Source organism: Saccoglossus kowalevskii, chromosome 11 (assembly GCF_978046115.1).
Source record: "Saccoglossus kowalevskii chromosome 11, keSacKowa6.1, whole genome shotgun sequence".
Lineage (NCBI taxonomy): Eukaryota > Metazoa > Hemichordata > Enteropneusta > Harrimaniidae > Saccoglossus > Saccoglossus kowalevskii.
In genome coordinates this window covers 24,685,931-24,703,570 of record NC_140651.1, presented here as the reverse complement: position 1 = coordinate 24,703,570, position 17,640 = coordinate 24,685,931, and the positions used below count along the sequence as shown (strand labels likewise).

General features: G+C 36.5%; 1 protein-coding gene and 1 long non-coding RNA gene across 2 annotated transcripts; both read right to left on the bottom strand.

The window, feature by feature from the left end:
• Positions 1-1,956: 1,956 nt before the first annotated feature.
• On the bottom strand, positions 1,957-6,075 carry LOC146736553 (uncharacterized). Its single transcript, XM_085505290.1, has one exon. It carries the CDS (start codon positions 6,073-6,075, stop codon positions 1,957-1,959), a length of 4,119 nt encoding a protein of 1,372 aa, XP_085361416.1.
• A 6,850-nt stretch (positions 6,076-12,925) lies between these two features.
• LOC146736552 (uncharacterized) lies at positions 12,926-13,662 on the bottom strand. Its single transcript, XR_014930850.1, has 2 exons — positions 13,595-13,662; positions 12,926-13,099 (listed from the first exon to the last, which is right to left on the bottom strand). It is a non-coding gene; the product is annotated as an uncharacterized LOC146736552 (long non-coding RNA).
• Positions 13,663-17,640: the final 3,978 nt, after the last annotated feature.

Below are 17,640 nucleotides of genomic sequence, written 5' to 3'. Positions count from 1 at the left end.
ACACTGGATCTCCTGTTAGCTGTACATGTGAACTCCCCTGCTAAATCTGCCCCCCAATCTACCATTCAGGAAATGAATTGAATATTCACAACACAATTCAAGCAGACTATTCCCAAATTTATTTTTAAGCATATCTTTTGAATTTCTCTTAATCTCAAAGGTATCCTCTACATAACTTTCAGTTGAAGTTTGAATGTGGTCTAAAGAATCGCCAATAATATAATCAAAATCTTGACCTGTCCTGGCATTGAACTCGCCCATAAGTAACCAGTTGCATACTTCTTATTATACACTGCATACTTCCTATTATACACTGCATACTTCTTATTATTCAATGCATACTTCTTATTATACAATGCATACTTCTTATTATACAATGCACACGTCTTATTATACACTGCATACTTCTTATTATACAATGTGCACTTCTTATTATACACTGCATACTTCTTATTATATTATACCAGTATATTGATGGTGTTAATCCATTGATTTGATTGGTCCAAACACAAAATTTGCATATGCAATCCATGGTATATTGGCTGATAATGCACGGCTAAACCAAGTGGTCCTGGAACATGAATTGACTACAGGTTTAATACGGAAATACATAAAACCGGTATTATTTGATTTTTAGGGAAATATAATGGTTGAATTTTGGAAGAATATTGAAAAAAAATACTGAATTGAAACATCTGAAAAGTTATACAACCATAATATTGCTTTTTGTTAATGGTGGGATCCAAGTTGTGAGCGTCGGTCGTTGTTGGGTGATTGTCGTTCGTCACACAAACCTAAACCATCGTCCTTCAACACCGTGAGGTGCCTAAACGAACGCCAGAACGCTGTGTTCTCCGTGTTGTGACTTTGAGATGGATTGCGAACCTCCAACAAAGAAAACATGATCTTTAAGTACTAGATAAGATTGAGGGATTGAAGGACAAAAAATGCAAAAAACTATGAGTCTCAGGCAAAAGTGTATGCCACCAATAACAACTGGTGTCCCGTAGCGGCGTTCGAATTCTAGCTGACAAAATTGCAGTGAAATTGCACCCGGGTAATTGCCATCTGTTTCAAAGAACACGGGACAACGCAGAATTCGACGACTATATATGGTATTGTAATTCTCCACTATGGGTAAATAAATTACAGGAGATGATGAAGGTAATTTCGAAAGCTGCAGATTTGTGCAGAGTGTACACCAACCACTGTATTAGAGTGTGGGAAGTCGTATTTTTGGACGTAATATTCTTTATAATACCAGCAGTCCAGCAATCAGACAAGACAAGTACTTTCAAGAGTAGAACACAAGTTGTTTATTCGTGAACATAACATAGAAGAGCCCTGAAACAATTACAATGAATGCTTAAATACCCTCGTGGGGATTCTGAATTCGAGCGGGAAAACTAGATACAAATATACAATACTGTGATTGGTCAATACAAATATTGTGGTGTTGCCTCTCACGTTCGCTCATAGCACAGTGTTCAAGGTCGTATCCCGTTTTGTTACATTCAAGCTTTAGGCGGTACAAACGATGTATATAACAGTATAATAATATAACACGATACACAATATCAGTAAAAATAGTAAACAATAATTCTGTCCATATCTATTTCCGACATTCTCCCGGCCACAAAAAAATATCGACTAAACACGTCATATTAACAAATACGAGGCAATGATGTATTAAATCAACGCTATCAATGATCATAGAAGACAACATGTAATAAGAGTTGAATAATCAAACATTTTGAATCAAAGTTAACATTAAAGTTTTTAGAAAAAATATCTATCATGATAATAAAATGTCACGATGTAATGTGTTCAAATATTACTCGCATAGGTAAACAACTGAGAACAAAAAGTCAATATATTTCATAATGTTCAACCAATTAACGGCAATTAATCCAAGACATTGGCAGGCAATATCCGATAAACAATTTCAGGGTATAATCACAAGTCCTTGAGACGATCTTGTATAAAATGTCTAGCCGCAATGGCAGCCCGTCGTTTTGGGCGAGAATGTCTAGCATCAGTATCACTTTGTTGCGTTGTGTCATCTCTATTTTCACCTCCATGTGACAACGAGAGTGGTTCTGTGTCTCTGTTTACGTTTACCGGCATCTGTGGGCCGCGAGGAAACCCGGAAGTATTGATGTTGACATCCGCGGACTCGTCGATGGCGTTAGAACGTAGAACAAGGGAATCCCCGGTACATAGTTCGTTGACCTCATGTGTGACGTCATTGGAGCGTGGATTCGCATCGCATTGAACGTCGCTGAAGAGAGGTGAATCGAAAAGCGTGCAGATTGGCCAATTTCCTTGCACAGGAAGCCACCGTGGACCATTCCACCAAAGATTGGAATTGTTCAATTCTTTTGCGGTAATTCCTCGAGTCAGGAGGTCGGCAGGATTGTCAACTGTTGGACAATATTTATACACGTGTTTGAAGCCAGTAATTTCTTTCACTCTGTTAGCGATGAATAAAGGCAATTTCTTATCACTGTGGATCCAATGTAATGTTATTTGGCTATCACACCACAATACGCGTTCAGTAATGTTCAGTTTCGGAGATAACGCATTGTAAACAAACTTACTCAATCGCGTGGCAACTAAGGCTGCCATCAACTCTAGACGAGGTAAAGTCAGTGTTTTGCAGTTGATCGGCGCGACTCGGGTTTTCGCCATAACAATAGCAGTTTTGTTGTTTTTCCTGAGGTAAACAACAGCACCATATGCTTTCATGGAAGCATCAGAGAAAACGTGCAGTTCACAATCGTTTGTGTCATCTGTGGTTTCATTGAAATATTGACGATTCATTGTAGTATTTGTGATCTGATTTAGATCGCCAGCAATAGATTCCCAATTGTTAAACATAGTCTCATTTAAAGGTTCATCCCAATCGATTCTCTTTTTCCAGATGTCTTGAATGAACAACTTTGCCTTTACGTGTACTGGTGATAATAAACCAAGCGGGTCATACAATGACGCTGTATGACTGACGACGTCGCGTTTCGTAATTAAATGTCCCGGTGATTGAATGTTAATATCTCTGTAAGTAAGTGTATCTTTCTCGGTATTCCACTGTATACCAAGAATGCCGACGTCTGGCGCGGTCTTCAGTTTGTTGTCATTTCTGGCAAGTTTACGAATCTCATTATTGTTCGAAGACCATGAACGAAGGTTGAAACCACAAGAACTCATTAGTTGATTGGACTCGTTGTAGTATTGTATGGCGTCGGATTCAGACGTACAGCCGGTTATGACGTCATCCACATATATGTTCTGTTTCAAATCGGAGGAGGTTGGAATGTCCGAATTAGCTTCCATCTGCGTTTTGACTACGGCATTCAAAATGAAAGGCGAACACACAGCGCCGAATAAAACCGATTTGAATTGGTAAGTGACGAATTCGCTCTCGATATCTCGTGGATTAGAAAGCCACAAAAACTTTGTAAACTTTCGTTCATCGGGTTCAAGACGTATTTGGAGAAAAGCTTTCTCAATGTCACTTGTCAATGCGATAGGATTTGCGCGAAATCGTAGTAGTATCGAGGTGAGGTCGTTGAGTAACGGAGGTCCGGTCATTAGACAATCATTTAGGCTAGGAGAATCAGCGTTCTTCTTACAACTACAATCGTATACAATACGAATTGGCGTGGTCTCGGAATCTTTTTTGACGGATCGATGTGGCAAGTAATGACCACATGCAATGTTATCGTTCTTAACGACCTCAATGAAGCCTTGTTTTTCTTGATCGGTAATTATTCTATCGTAAATATCAACAACATTTGGCGGTAGACGGCGAATCATGGATCGCGTTCGCGAATTCGAAACGTTGTAGTTTGTAGGTAGTGGAGCGTGGTCTGATTTCCATGGTAACTTAGCAACAAAATGATTGTCCTCTCGGCGCAGGTGAGTATCGCGATACGACTTGAATTCGGTTTCCTTTGTAGGCGTGTTATCAGAGCGTGTATCATCTTTGATGCCGATGGACTCAAGGTCCCAGTATGAAGTGATAGCAATGTCAGTTTTGCAAGTGTCAGTCATTACGTGTAGCACATTAGCAGCAGCGGTAGATTTCCCATTAAGTTTGGGACCAGATAACAAGTAACCAAAAGGAGATGACACGGCTGTAGGGCCTTTGCCACGAATAACTTCGTCTCCGACGAAATTCCAGTAGTAGTCGGCACCGATTAAAATGTCGATGTCGTAACAAGTGTCATTAGAAACCGGGTGAGCTAGGCGTAGCCCTTTCAGATATGGAAGTGTCAATAGTTCGGAATCGACGTGATTGGACATCGAAGTGGATATCTCTGGTATGAGCAATGCGTCAATTTTCGCTTTGTTGCCGGAAATGGTATGCAGATCGAATGTCCCCTTTTTCATTGAGCGTATGCGTGTATGTTTGTTCCCAAATGAAGCAAGATCAATGTTTTCGGAACGCGTAGTGTTCGCGTGTATTTTGTCGGCGAAACTTTCAGTAACAAATGTGCGATTAGCTCCCTCGTCAAATAGTACAGTAGCGGAGACAATAGTTCCATTATTGACAGAAACGGGTATTTTAGCAGTTTTGAGCAGAACCGGCCCTTTTGGCGCAAAGTTCAGGGTTGAAGTAAAATGTACACAAGTATTATTTCCATTTGTATTAGATCCGTTCGTAGGTCTGCTAGTAGGATTTCCATTATTGGCCGAATAAACCGGTGTATTATATCCAGTGGCCGAATCTGCAGGTAATCCAGAATTGTGACGAGTATCCCCACTGGGATTAGATCCATTTGTGGCACTGCTATTATTTCCTGGGTTACTGCGGTTATATCCATGAATGTGAAGCGATGAGTGATGCTTACGTTGACAGTGTCTGCAGGTGTGTTTCGATGCACAGTTTCCAACGAGATGCTTAGCTAAACAATTATAACACAGTTTGTCTCGGCGTACGATCTCCAAACGGCGCTTCGTGTCTGTAACAACCGTACATTCGGAAGGCGAATGCGATCCTTTGCAGTAGGCGCAAAGGCGTTTCGGACGAGCTGATTTCTGCCCTCGCGTCGTAGTGTGAAAGGTAGCAGTAATCGTGGGTTGATTTGTTAAAATGTTATTGTTACCAACCTGACTTATCTTAATTTCGGTGAGTATGGCTTTTCGGAGATCGGGTAGGTTCCAAGCGACATCTCCACGTGCCCTTGCTAGTAGACGTTGTATTTCAGTCGGCAGTTTTTCTAGAATCATGGGTACAAGAAGTTTTCCGTATGAGTTCTCGTCTTCACCCAGTGCATGTAGACCGCGAACATGGGATTCGAGCGAGTCGTAGAAGTGACGGAGACTTGTGGCATCTTCCGTCGGCGTTGGTAGTTCCCACAGTGACTTCATGTGGGCACTGATTATGACTTGTTTCTGTCCATACCTTTCTCTGAGTAATGTCAAAGCGCTAGCGTAGTTGGCATCAGTAAGATCAAGTCCTTTAATTGTGCGTGCGGCTTCACCTGTCAGAAGGCTTCGCAGATAGGTGAACTTCTGGATATTGTCAAGTGTACCATCGTTATGTATGGCAGCATTGAATGTATCATTGAAACTAACCCATTTTAGTGTATCTCCCGCAAATGTCTGTAATTCGAGTTTCGGTAGTTGAACGGTTCTTCGTTGAGCGGATGATTGCGCGGAGATTTGCTTTCCGGCGATAAACGAGGCATTGAAATTCTCCGTCGCAGCTTTTTTCAGTGTAGAGGGGTCGCGTGACTCGAGAAATTGTCCGATTAGTTCTTTTCTCTCGGAGATCTGAATTTCATAGTCGTCTGTCTCTTCTATGTCGCTGCTCAGATCGGGGTCTTGAGTTGCGTTGAAAATTTGTTCATCAGTAGCGATGAGTCTTGCATATCTATCTTGAACAAGTTTGTATGTTGCTCGAAGCGTGGCATAGGCTTTAGTTTTGTCAACCTCAGCGTCATATTGTCCGATTTCTGCTTCTGCCTTTTTGAAGATCTTCGTAAGTTGAGCACGGCAAACTGTGCGTTTCTTTTTGAGATCAGGCAATGGATCTGTCGCTTCAACTGGATTCTGGGCTGGATCTGGCATTATCCTGGTCTCGGCACCAAAAATGTGGGAAGTCGTATTTTTGGACGTAATATTCTTTATAATACCAGCAGTCCAGCAATCAGACAAGACAAGTACTTTCAAGAGTAGAACACAAGTTGTTTATTCGTGAACATAACATAGAAGAGCCCTGAAACAATTACAATGAATGCTTAAATACCCTCGTGGGGATTCTGAATTCGAGCGGGAAAACTAGATACAAATATACAATACTGTGATTGGTCAATACAAATATTGTGGTGTTGCCTCTCACGTTCGCTCATAGCACAGTGTTCAAGGTCGTATCCCGTTTTGTTACATTCAAGCTTTAGGCGGTACAAACGATGTATATAACAGTATAATAATATAACACGATACACAATATCAGTAAAAATAGTAAACAATAATTCTGTCCATATCTATTTCCGACATAGAGCGACGACGTGCAAAGTCTTTCTTTCCGCCGGAGTTGAGACAAGGCATATCATGTACGTGTCACAAAAACGATGCGACAATCTAATCTTACACCATCAAACTTACCCCAGAACAACGACAAAACTTGTCAGTCATACTGTCACAAAACTTTGGTTATACCAAAGGTATCCAGGTCAGATGTTGGAACTGAGGTCGCCGTAGATGATACACCGCGTCCCGCCGCGTCTCAAATTTCGGTCGAACCAAGTACCGCTGAACGTCAAATATCCACAGTTACAAGTAGTATGACGAGTCACAAAAGCGGTTTATTTCAAAACTGTACTTTCAATGGACAAATTACAATCCAAATTGTACAAAAACCGGAATGAAAACGTGGAAAATCCGTTGTTTTAATGACCCAAACTGTACACGACCCTGTATTTCAAATCGCGTTGACGCGGTCAGTAAAAGGTCATCTTTTGTTATGCTAATTTGTGTGTTTACGCTACTCTATTCGCCGTGGATACGTTTCTTTTTCATGCTGAATAAAAATTAGTTTGTATTCAATTTGAACTGTGTTGCGCATGTAATTTTTGTATGCATTCAGCGTACAACTGCATACTATTCTTATAAATATTCATGTTCGAGGGCCATAATCATGATCTTTTAGTAGATGGAAGTAAACTCTGTTTTTACTAGTTTTATCGAATTGTCAATATACTGGTATAATATAATAGCAATAACCCTCCACCGAAGGCGGGTATACCACTTGATATTGCACAATTCACTCCATATATGCACTCGCCTGTGGCTCGTGCATATATGTCGTGAATTGTGCAATATCTCGTGGTATACCCGCCTTCGGCGGGGGTTATTGCTTAATTATACAATGTGCACTTCTTATTATACACTGCATACTTCTTATTATACAATGCACACTTCTTATTATACAATGCATACTTCTTATTATACAATGCATACTTCTTATTATACAATGCACACTTCTTATTATACACTGCATACTTCTTATTATACAATGCGCACTTCTTATTATACAATGCATACTTCTTATTATACAATGCATGCTTCTTATTATACAATGCATGCTTCTTATTATACAATGCATGCTTCTTATCATACAATGCGCACTTCTTATTATACAATGCATGCTCCTTATTATACAATGCATACTTCTTATTATACAATGCATGCTCCTTATTATACAATGCATACTTCTTATTATACAATGCACACTTCTTATTATACAATGCACACTTCTTATTATACAATGCACACTTCTTATTATACAATGCGCACTTCTTATTATACACTGCATACTTCTTATTATACACTGCATACTTCCTATTATACAATGCGCACTTCTTATTATACACTGCATACTTCTTATTACACACTGCATAGTTCTTTTTATACAATGCACACTTCTGATTATACATTGCACACTTCTTATTATACAATGCATGCTCCTTATCATTCAATGCATACTTCTTATTATACAATGCACACTTCTCATTGTACAATGCACACTTCTTATTATACTCTGTATACTTCTTATGCATTGCATACTTCTTATTATACAATGCGCACTTCTTATTATACATTGCATACTTCATATTATACAATGCACACTTATTATTATACAATGCACACTTGTTATGCACTGTATACTTCTTATATACAATGCACACTTCTTATTATACACTGCATACTTCTTATTATACACTGCATACTTCCTATTATACAATGCGCACTTCTTATTATATACTGCATACTTCTTATTATACAATGCACACTTCTTATTATACAATGCATACTTCTTATTATACAATGCACACTTCTTATTATACACTGCATACTTCTTATTATTCAATGCATACTTCTTATTATACAATGCGCACTTATTATACAATGCATACTTCTTATTATACATTGCGCACTTCTTATTATTCAATGCACACTTCTGATTATACAATGCACATTTCTTATTATACACTGCATACTTCTTATTATTCAATGCATACTTCTTATTATACAATGCACACTTCTTATTATACAATGCATGCTCCTTATTATACAATGCATACTTCTTTTTATACAATGCACACTTATTATTATACAATGCACACTTCTTATTATACAATGCATACTTCTTATTATACAATGCATACTTCTTATTATACAATGTATACTTCTTATTATACACTGCATGCTTCTTATTATACAATGCATACTTCTTATTATACAATGCATACTTCTTATTATACAATGCATACTTCTTATTATACAATGCATACTTCTGATTATACAATGCACATTTCTTATTATACACTGCATACTTCTTATTATTCAATGCATACTTCTTATTATACAATGCACACTTCTTATTATACAATGCATGCTCCTTATTATACAATGCATACTTCTTATTATACAATGCACACTTCTTATTATACAATGCACACTTCTTATTATACAATGCATACTTCTTATTATACAATGCATACTTCTTATTATACAATGCATACTTCTTATTATACACTGCACACTTCTTATTATACACTGCATGCTTCTTATTATACAATGCGCACTTCTTATTATACAATGCATGCTCCTTATTATACAATGCATATTTCTTATTATACAATGCACACTTCTTATTATACAATGCACACTTCTTATTATACAATGCACACTTCTTATATGATGCGCACTTCTTATTATACACTGCATACTTCTTATTATACACTGCATACTTCTTATTATACAATGCGCACTTCTTATTATACAATGCACACTTCTTATTATACAATGCACACTTCTTATTATACAATGCACACTTCTTATATGATGCGCACTTCTTATTATACACTGCATACTTCTTATTATACACTGCATACTTCTTATTATACACTGCATACTTCCTATTATACAATGCGCACTTCTTATTATACACTGCATACTTCTTATTATACAATGCATGCTCCTTATTATTCAATGCATACTTCTTATTATACAATGCACACTTCTTATTATTCAATGCATACTTCTTATTATACAATGCACACTTCTTATTATACAATGCGCACTTCTTATTATACAATGCACACTTCTTATTATACAATGCACACTTCTTATTATACAATGCACACTTCTTATATGATGCGCACTTCTTATTATACACTGCATACTTCTTATTATACACTGCATACTTCTTATTATACACTGCATACTTCCTATTATACAATGCGCACTTCTTATTATACACTGCATACTTCTTATTATACAATGCATGCTCCTTATTATACAATGCATATTTCTTATTATACAATGCACACTTCTTATTATACAATGCACACTTCTTATTATACAATGCATACTTCTTATTATACAATGCATACTTCTTATTATACAATGCATACTTCTTATTATACACTGTGCACTTCTTATTATACACTGCATACTTCTTATTATACAATGCGCACTTCTTATTATACAATGCGCACTTCTTATTATACAATGCACACTTCTTATTATACAATGCACACTTCTTATTATACAATGCACACTTCTTATATGATGCGCACTTCTTATTATACACTGCATACTTCTTATTATACACTGCATACTTCTTATTATACACTGCATACTTCCTATTATACAATGCGCACTTCTTATTATACACTGCATACTTCTTATTATACAATGCATGCTCCTTATTATTCAATGCATACTTCTTATTATACAATGCACACTTCTTATTATTCAATGCATACTTCTTATTATACAATGCACACTCCTTATTATACACTGCACACTTCTTATTATACACTGCATGCTTCTTATTATACAATGCGCACTTCTTATTATATAATGCATGCTCCTTATTATACAATGCATACTTCTTATTATACAATGCACACTTCTTATTATACAATGCACACTTCTTATTATACAATGCATACTTCTTATTATACAATGCATACTTCTTATTATACAATGCATACTTCTTATTATACAATGCACACTTCTTATTATACACTGCATACTTCTTATTATACAATGCATACTTCTTATTATACAATGTGCACTTCTTATTATACACTGCATACTTCTTATTATACAATGCGCACTTCTTATTATACAATGCGCACTTCTTATTATACAATGCACACTTCTTATTATACAATGCACACTTCTTATTATACAATGCACACTTCTTATTATACACTGATGCGCACTTCTTATTATACACTGATGCGCACTTCTTATTATACACTGCATACTTCTTATTATACACTGCATACTTCCTATTATACAATGCGCACTTCTTATTATACACTGCATACTTCTTATTATACAATGCATGCTCCTTATTATGCAATGCATACTTCTTATTATACAATGCACACTTCTTATTATTCAATGCATACTTCTTATTATACAATGCACACTTCTTATTATACAATGCACATTTCTTATTATACACTGCGCACTTCTTATTATACACTGCATACTTCTTATTATACACTGCGTACTTCTTATTATTCAATGCACACTTCTTATTATACAATGCACACTTCTTATTATACATTGCATACTTCTTATTATACAATGCATGCTTCTTATTATACAATGCACACTTCTTATAATACACTGCATACTTCTTATTATTCAATGCATACATCTTATTATACAATGTAAACTTCTTATTATACACTGCACACTTCTTATTATACACTGCATACTTCTTATTATTCAATGCATACTTCTTATTATACAATGCACACTTCTTATTATTCAATGCACACTTCTTATCATACAATGCACACTTCTTATTATACACTGCATACTTCTTATTATACACTGCATACTTCTTATTATGCAATGCGCACTTCTTATGATACACTGCATACTTCTTATTATTCAATGCATACTTCTTATTATATAATGCACACTTCTTATTATACACTGAATACTTCTTATTATACAATGCATACTTCTTATTATACAATGCAGGCACCAGCATTATTTTGACAATCAAATCAGTGACAAAAAACTAATTTGCAGTTAATTATATAAATCTTTCTTAACAATACGTTAACGCTGCTTCATATTTTTCAGTTTCGCCGCCAGAACATTACTACTGGCCAATGGACAACTTGGAATCGAATAACCTATTGGGCGCACATGGATTGGTCGGTACTACTTCCGGAAATGTGCTCATTCGCAAAGGTCAATTTGAGGATTCTGTTTTCATTGAAGGAGAAGGGCAATGGATTGACCTTGGCAAATTCCCAGATAGTTGCCTTGAAAATCTTTACAAATGCGACACAGGGTTCACTGTGAGTATGTGGATAAAGACGGGATTACTGGAAGAAAGACAGTTAATACTTCGTTCCGGTACAAGGGCAACAGATGGTTTTGAATTTACGTACTTGGATGATCGCTTTCAACTCACTGTAAGAGCAGGGAACATGCATTGGAATGTGGTGCTATACAGCATGTTTAATCAATGGACACACGTTAAATTTGTGTGGATGAGAACACTAGGAGTGGAACTGTATATCAATGATTATTTAGCAGCGACAGATGGGATGGGGATGATATCTACCTACACGACAGCGAATGATGAAGCCGGACATGTTATAATTGGAAGATCAATCGGTGACATTCCAGGAAAGAAAGCAGAAATATATATAGATGAACTAGAAATCAAGATGGAATATGATAATACAACAGGTAAACGAATCACTTTTATTATACATGCATGTATGCAAGATTTTTACAGTGTATTGAGCATCATTGAGAAACGCAAACGTCACTACACGTATTTTTACTTAATTAGTCATGCTTGCTAGTTCCCGTTCGGAGGCAGTACATAAACGTCGAATAATAAGCAAATAAAAGGATATTTGTCTACCCTTATGTCTTACTTTTTTTTTATTCTCGCCCGGCAAACTTGCCGGCGATTCTTCACGGTGAATTTTTATCCTGTCATACACATGACATTCATAATTCCGTGGATTCCTTTTGCAAATATTGGTTACTTTCAATGTTTTTGTACTTTGAATGAATCAATATTTTAATTGTGTGTACGCATTCAGAGGCCTTTTTAAAAAAAAAAACACGTTTAAGCACAATCTGATTAAAATCTGATGTAGTGTACGGGCTTTAATTATTTTGGCTATAAACTTATTTTAATTTTATTATTTTACTTTGATTTTTTTTTAATTCTGCCCTACCTACATCTGATCCGACGCCTATGTAAGTCCTGTTCAAATCTCGCGTGAGTAACAGCCAATCACAGCCCCCCTTTTATACAGGCTGTCGGTTGCTTACTTTTCAGTGTAGTGATACTCTACGGGCAATCTTACTGTACATTATATTTTGCCCACTTGAATAAACCATTAAAAGAAAATCGCTAGTATATTTTTATTTGCAAAAGAAATTCCTCAGCATTTTACAATTTTTGTCATTACATTGAATATTTTTTTCACTTCCAACAAATGTGTACACTTCCAGATACATCTTCGCCAGCCAAGGTTCGTTCATTCAGTCATCGCTTCAATTTTACATCACTGAGCATAATTATCTAGAATGGAAGCAAAAAAAAAAAAAAAAGTAAATCGTAATGATTAGAACACTGTAAACAGCTATAGTAAACAATGCAAACTGATTTTAAATTGTATAACGGTCACCGGCCCACGGCATCGACGCAGAAAATTGGAGCAAACAAATATTTCCTGATCAATTGCGATGTGTTCCAAATAAAAAATATTTTATTCCAGTCCAAATCAGCTCAATTACTTTAATAAAGAGTTATTGTATAATGTACAAAATGTTGATACAATTTGATGAATATTTACAGCTTCAATACCGTAGACGATTTTGGCCCGATCGTCAACAAAACATCACCCGTCTCCAGGGCAGGCGACTGGAAAAAGACACTGGTGTTCAGTCGAACCGGTGGAAACAAAATCAACACTCCCAGAATAACTATGCGGAATAACGATCTAAAGTCGAACCATTTGAGTCACAACATTAACATAAAAATGACTTTCGTTGCATTTGACAATGATAAACTTACCGAAAAGCCGTGTTATTCACGGTCGCTAACGTCGGTATAATCCGCTATTTTATTTGAGTGTGTTTGCCACCCGGTGACGTCATCATGTGCGCTATAGAAGGAGGTATGTGATTCGTTGACTAAAATCGTTGATAGTGGGTCTCGTTGAAATCTCGTTACATAGGCGTCGGATCAGATGTAGGTAGGGCGGAATTAAAAAAAAATCACAAAATCAAAATCAAAGTAAAATAATGAGATAAAAGGGCATTAATAACAAAAGTAATAAAAAATGAAATTAAAATAAGTTTATAGCCAAAATAATTAAAGACCGTACACTACATCAGATTTTAATCAGATTGGTTTAAGCATGGGTGTCTTGGGTGCACGCAGACATGCCTGGGCCAATTACATTCAAACCTGACATGCACATCACACATTACGTCATACACATGCACATTCGTATATAATATTTCAAGATAGGTAATTCTGCCATTCCACAATCAGATACCAGTCGTGAATTAACATATTTATTTCGATTTATGCATGTACATTACAAATCATGTGATCATGATGCAAATCATTTTTTCTTTCATTGGTTTCAGAAAGGTTGAATGGTCATTTTTAATGAATGCTGTTTCAGGGCCGTATCTCTGGCATAATTTAACACAAATAAACTTATATACTAGTAGTTCATATCTTGTCTGTCATATGAGTGTCATTTATAATAAAGACACGAATGGTTTGTATCAGCTGTCATACCACCATCATGAATTGTAATACCGCTTTACATTAGTAACAATCAGACGAATCACACTTATTAACATATTTAAATAGGTCACTGTTTTTTTGTTTTGTTTTTTGCACTAAATTTACTCTTTATTTCTCTGCTGTATTCATAAAAAGTATCAAATTTTAACGAAACTGTGCCATGTTTAATGTCTTGTTCTTTGTTCTGTCTCTCACAATAGAACCACTGAACCTCGCTTTGAACAAACGCAGCTATGTTAGCAGTATTGAGGGCAATGACCATCGTTATATGGCGCCATCTGCGGTAGATGGTATTTTTGACACATTCTGTTTTACTTCGTCTGATGATACACAACCAACACTGCGAATAGACCTTGGCAGAACATATGGGATTACTCATGTTGTGGTGCGGGCAGCTGGTATGTATTTATGCATGTGTTCATTCCAGATGGTGAGATTAATTACAACAGTTACTAAATACTTAAATATTATGTCAAAATATGTATTTATTTAGATATCTCGCAGTCTTCACTTCAAGTAAAAGTTGGTGAAAGCAGATTGCTTCAACAATCTGATGAATGTGGCAAAGTCTTCAACACTGAGGCATATGAATCTGTCACTGTGGTCTGTGGCGATATACTGACTGGAAAGTTTGTGTTTACGACCTTTAAGCAAATGATCCAATCATCTGTTTTGAAAATAAGTGAAATAATGGTTTACAGTGGTAAGAATTTATTTTATTTAATACTACGAGTGTAATTGACAATTTACAGCTGGTCTCGTCTCACGATATCAAACACGATATAACTTATATATACAAATTATATCATTATATTTTTTAGATCCTGCCTACATTGGGTGTATGACAGACCAGGGAAAATTTACTGATAGTTTCGGAAAGGCATCTATTGGTGAATGTCGCAAATATTGCAAACATGCTGGATTTTCGTACTGTGCAATTGACAACGATCATGATTGCACGTGTTCAAATTCATACACTCCAAGCGATATGAACAGCGGGGATTGTAGCCTGTTTTTAGTTCACAGTAAAGCTGACTATACCATCTCACAAAAAGGAGCGAATAACACATTTTTCAATACATTTGGTGTGTCCTCTCGCTTGAACGTTTTCCACAGCGGTATTTACTCTGAATCCCTCCAGGAGTCTCGATCTGTCGAAATAAGTAGTCAGTGCTGGTCACATTGGACGAACTTTATATCTGTAAAACATGCCAGTATGATGTACCTTCCGAATGAAGTTATCCAATGTGGTATTGACGTGACGATCGACAGTCTTGATCTACAAGTATCATTGGTCTTAGATTTCGGTGAATATGCTGATACAATCGAAGATGTATTCCACACCAAAACACAGTATACGTTCAGTATATCATATGCAGCACCCGGGACATACTTGTTCAACATTACTGTGAAACATTTTGTTGGATCTGCTTTTAAACAACAAGAACTGGTTATAACAAAAAATACACGCCCAATACTTGGAGATGCCGAGGCGATAAATGAAATTCCGACTTATGTCACCAATCTTCATTTGCCAGGCCTCCAAATTTTGGAGAGCGAATTAGTAATGCTTGGAGAAAATGCCATTTTTAAAACATATATAGTCGACGGTGAATCGACTACGTGCACGTGGGCGTTTGATGACGATCAGATACTTGAAACCACTCATAACTTACCTGAACTTGTGACTGTCAGTCATAGCTATAACCAACCTGGTCTGTACATCGCGAATGTCACGTGTTGTAACATAATTGATTGTTCTATCAGTTCCTACCAGCGGTACGTTAAAGTTCCCCTCACTGAATTTAAACCTTCAGATCCTTTCAGCCTTGAATTTGGTCAAACAGCTGAGATAACATGGAATGTGCAAGATAATGCTGAAATTAACATGTATATACAACTTGATGGCAGTTCACGTCAAGAAATAAATTACCATACAGGCCGCCATAATATAACATTCGACCAATACGTGTGTCAAGGCAGACACAATGTTTATATGACAGTTCGCAGTCACCCAGAATATATGTTCATTGTGATTACATCATTCTTTGTGCAACAGACAATAACAGGTGTCGATTTCAAATTGGAAGTTGAATATGATGAGACAAATTTTAAAAGTTTGATTGGTGAGACAGGAGATATATTGAGAGAGTTAGAAATTGGCAAAAATATCACGATTGTGTTTTCAATACTTGGCGGGAAAGACGTTATTCGTGTATGGAATATGGGTGACGAGACAGATAACGTTCCTTGGCAAATCGGTTTATTCACTGATGGAATGCACACAGACAGTTATGTACATATGTACATGAAGAAAGATATTGTTGATATCACTATAATAGCAGTGAATGAGAACGGAATACTAAATGCCACTCATTGGTTAAATATTTACACATTATGTGATAAACCACAGGTGTGGATCAATGGCCTAGGAAAGTCAAGATTAGCTCCTAGACAAGAGTATCGCTCCAGTCAAATTGATGTCACAAGCCTTGTTACTTATTCTTGTCGCGAAAACGACACTAAAGCGACGTTTACGTGGAATGTAACCAGAATTGAGAAAGAAGGGAACTATGATATTGAAATTGAACCATCAACGAGATATACGATCACATTCCCTCCGAAATTCTTCAATTATGGTCTAATTAGTGTTTCGTTAACTGTTGACCTTGACATACCACTAGTAGACCCAGGAAATGACACAGTATACATCGATATATTAAGGGCACCACCAATCGTTGAAATAGAAGGTGGTGACATGCGGACGTCCTCGCGACAAGTACCACTTATACTTGATGGTTCAAAATCACATGACCCGGAAGCTGACACTGAAGAAATAAATTTGGTGTGGAAATGTCGCCCTCATGATTCTGAATTTACAGTTTACCTTGATGCATGTAATCTAACTTCAAATATGTATACCATAACTGAAGATAACCGTGTAGTGACTATTATGGAGGAAGTACTGAATGTTGGTCGATATATTTTCCACTTAATTTTAACAACAAATGACAATATGGAAGAATATTTTGAACAGGAGGTTTCCATTGTGGAATCAATTTCCCCAAGTATTCAAATCAAGTGAGTAGTACTTTTCAAATTAATTGAATTCATGCCTTTTCTGTCAAATGGAAAGAACAACTTCAACAAGAAACATGTAGACATCAATGTTATTATAGTGTTGCTCTTAAAAACAAATTAATGTTATTGTATTATCAGTTTTTTGAAACCGTATTAATAGTATTTGTATGCATGTCCGGGTATTTATGGCTTGTGTGTGCAAAGCAAAAACGAAAGGT

Excerpts from the sequence above, each read along its gene's own strand:
- LOC146736553 (XM_085505290.1), bottom strand. The coding sequence starts at position 6,075 with ATGCCAGATCCAGCCCAGAATCCAGTTGAAGCGACAGATCCATTGCCT.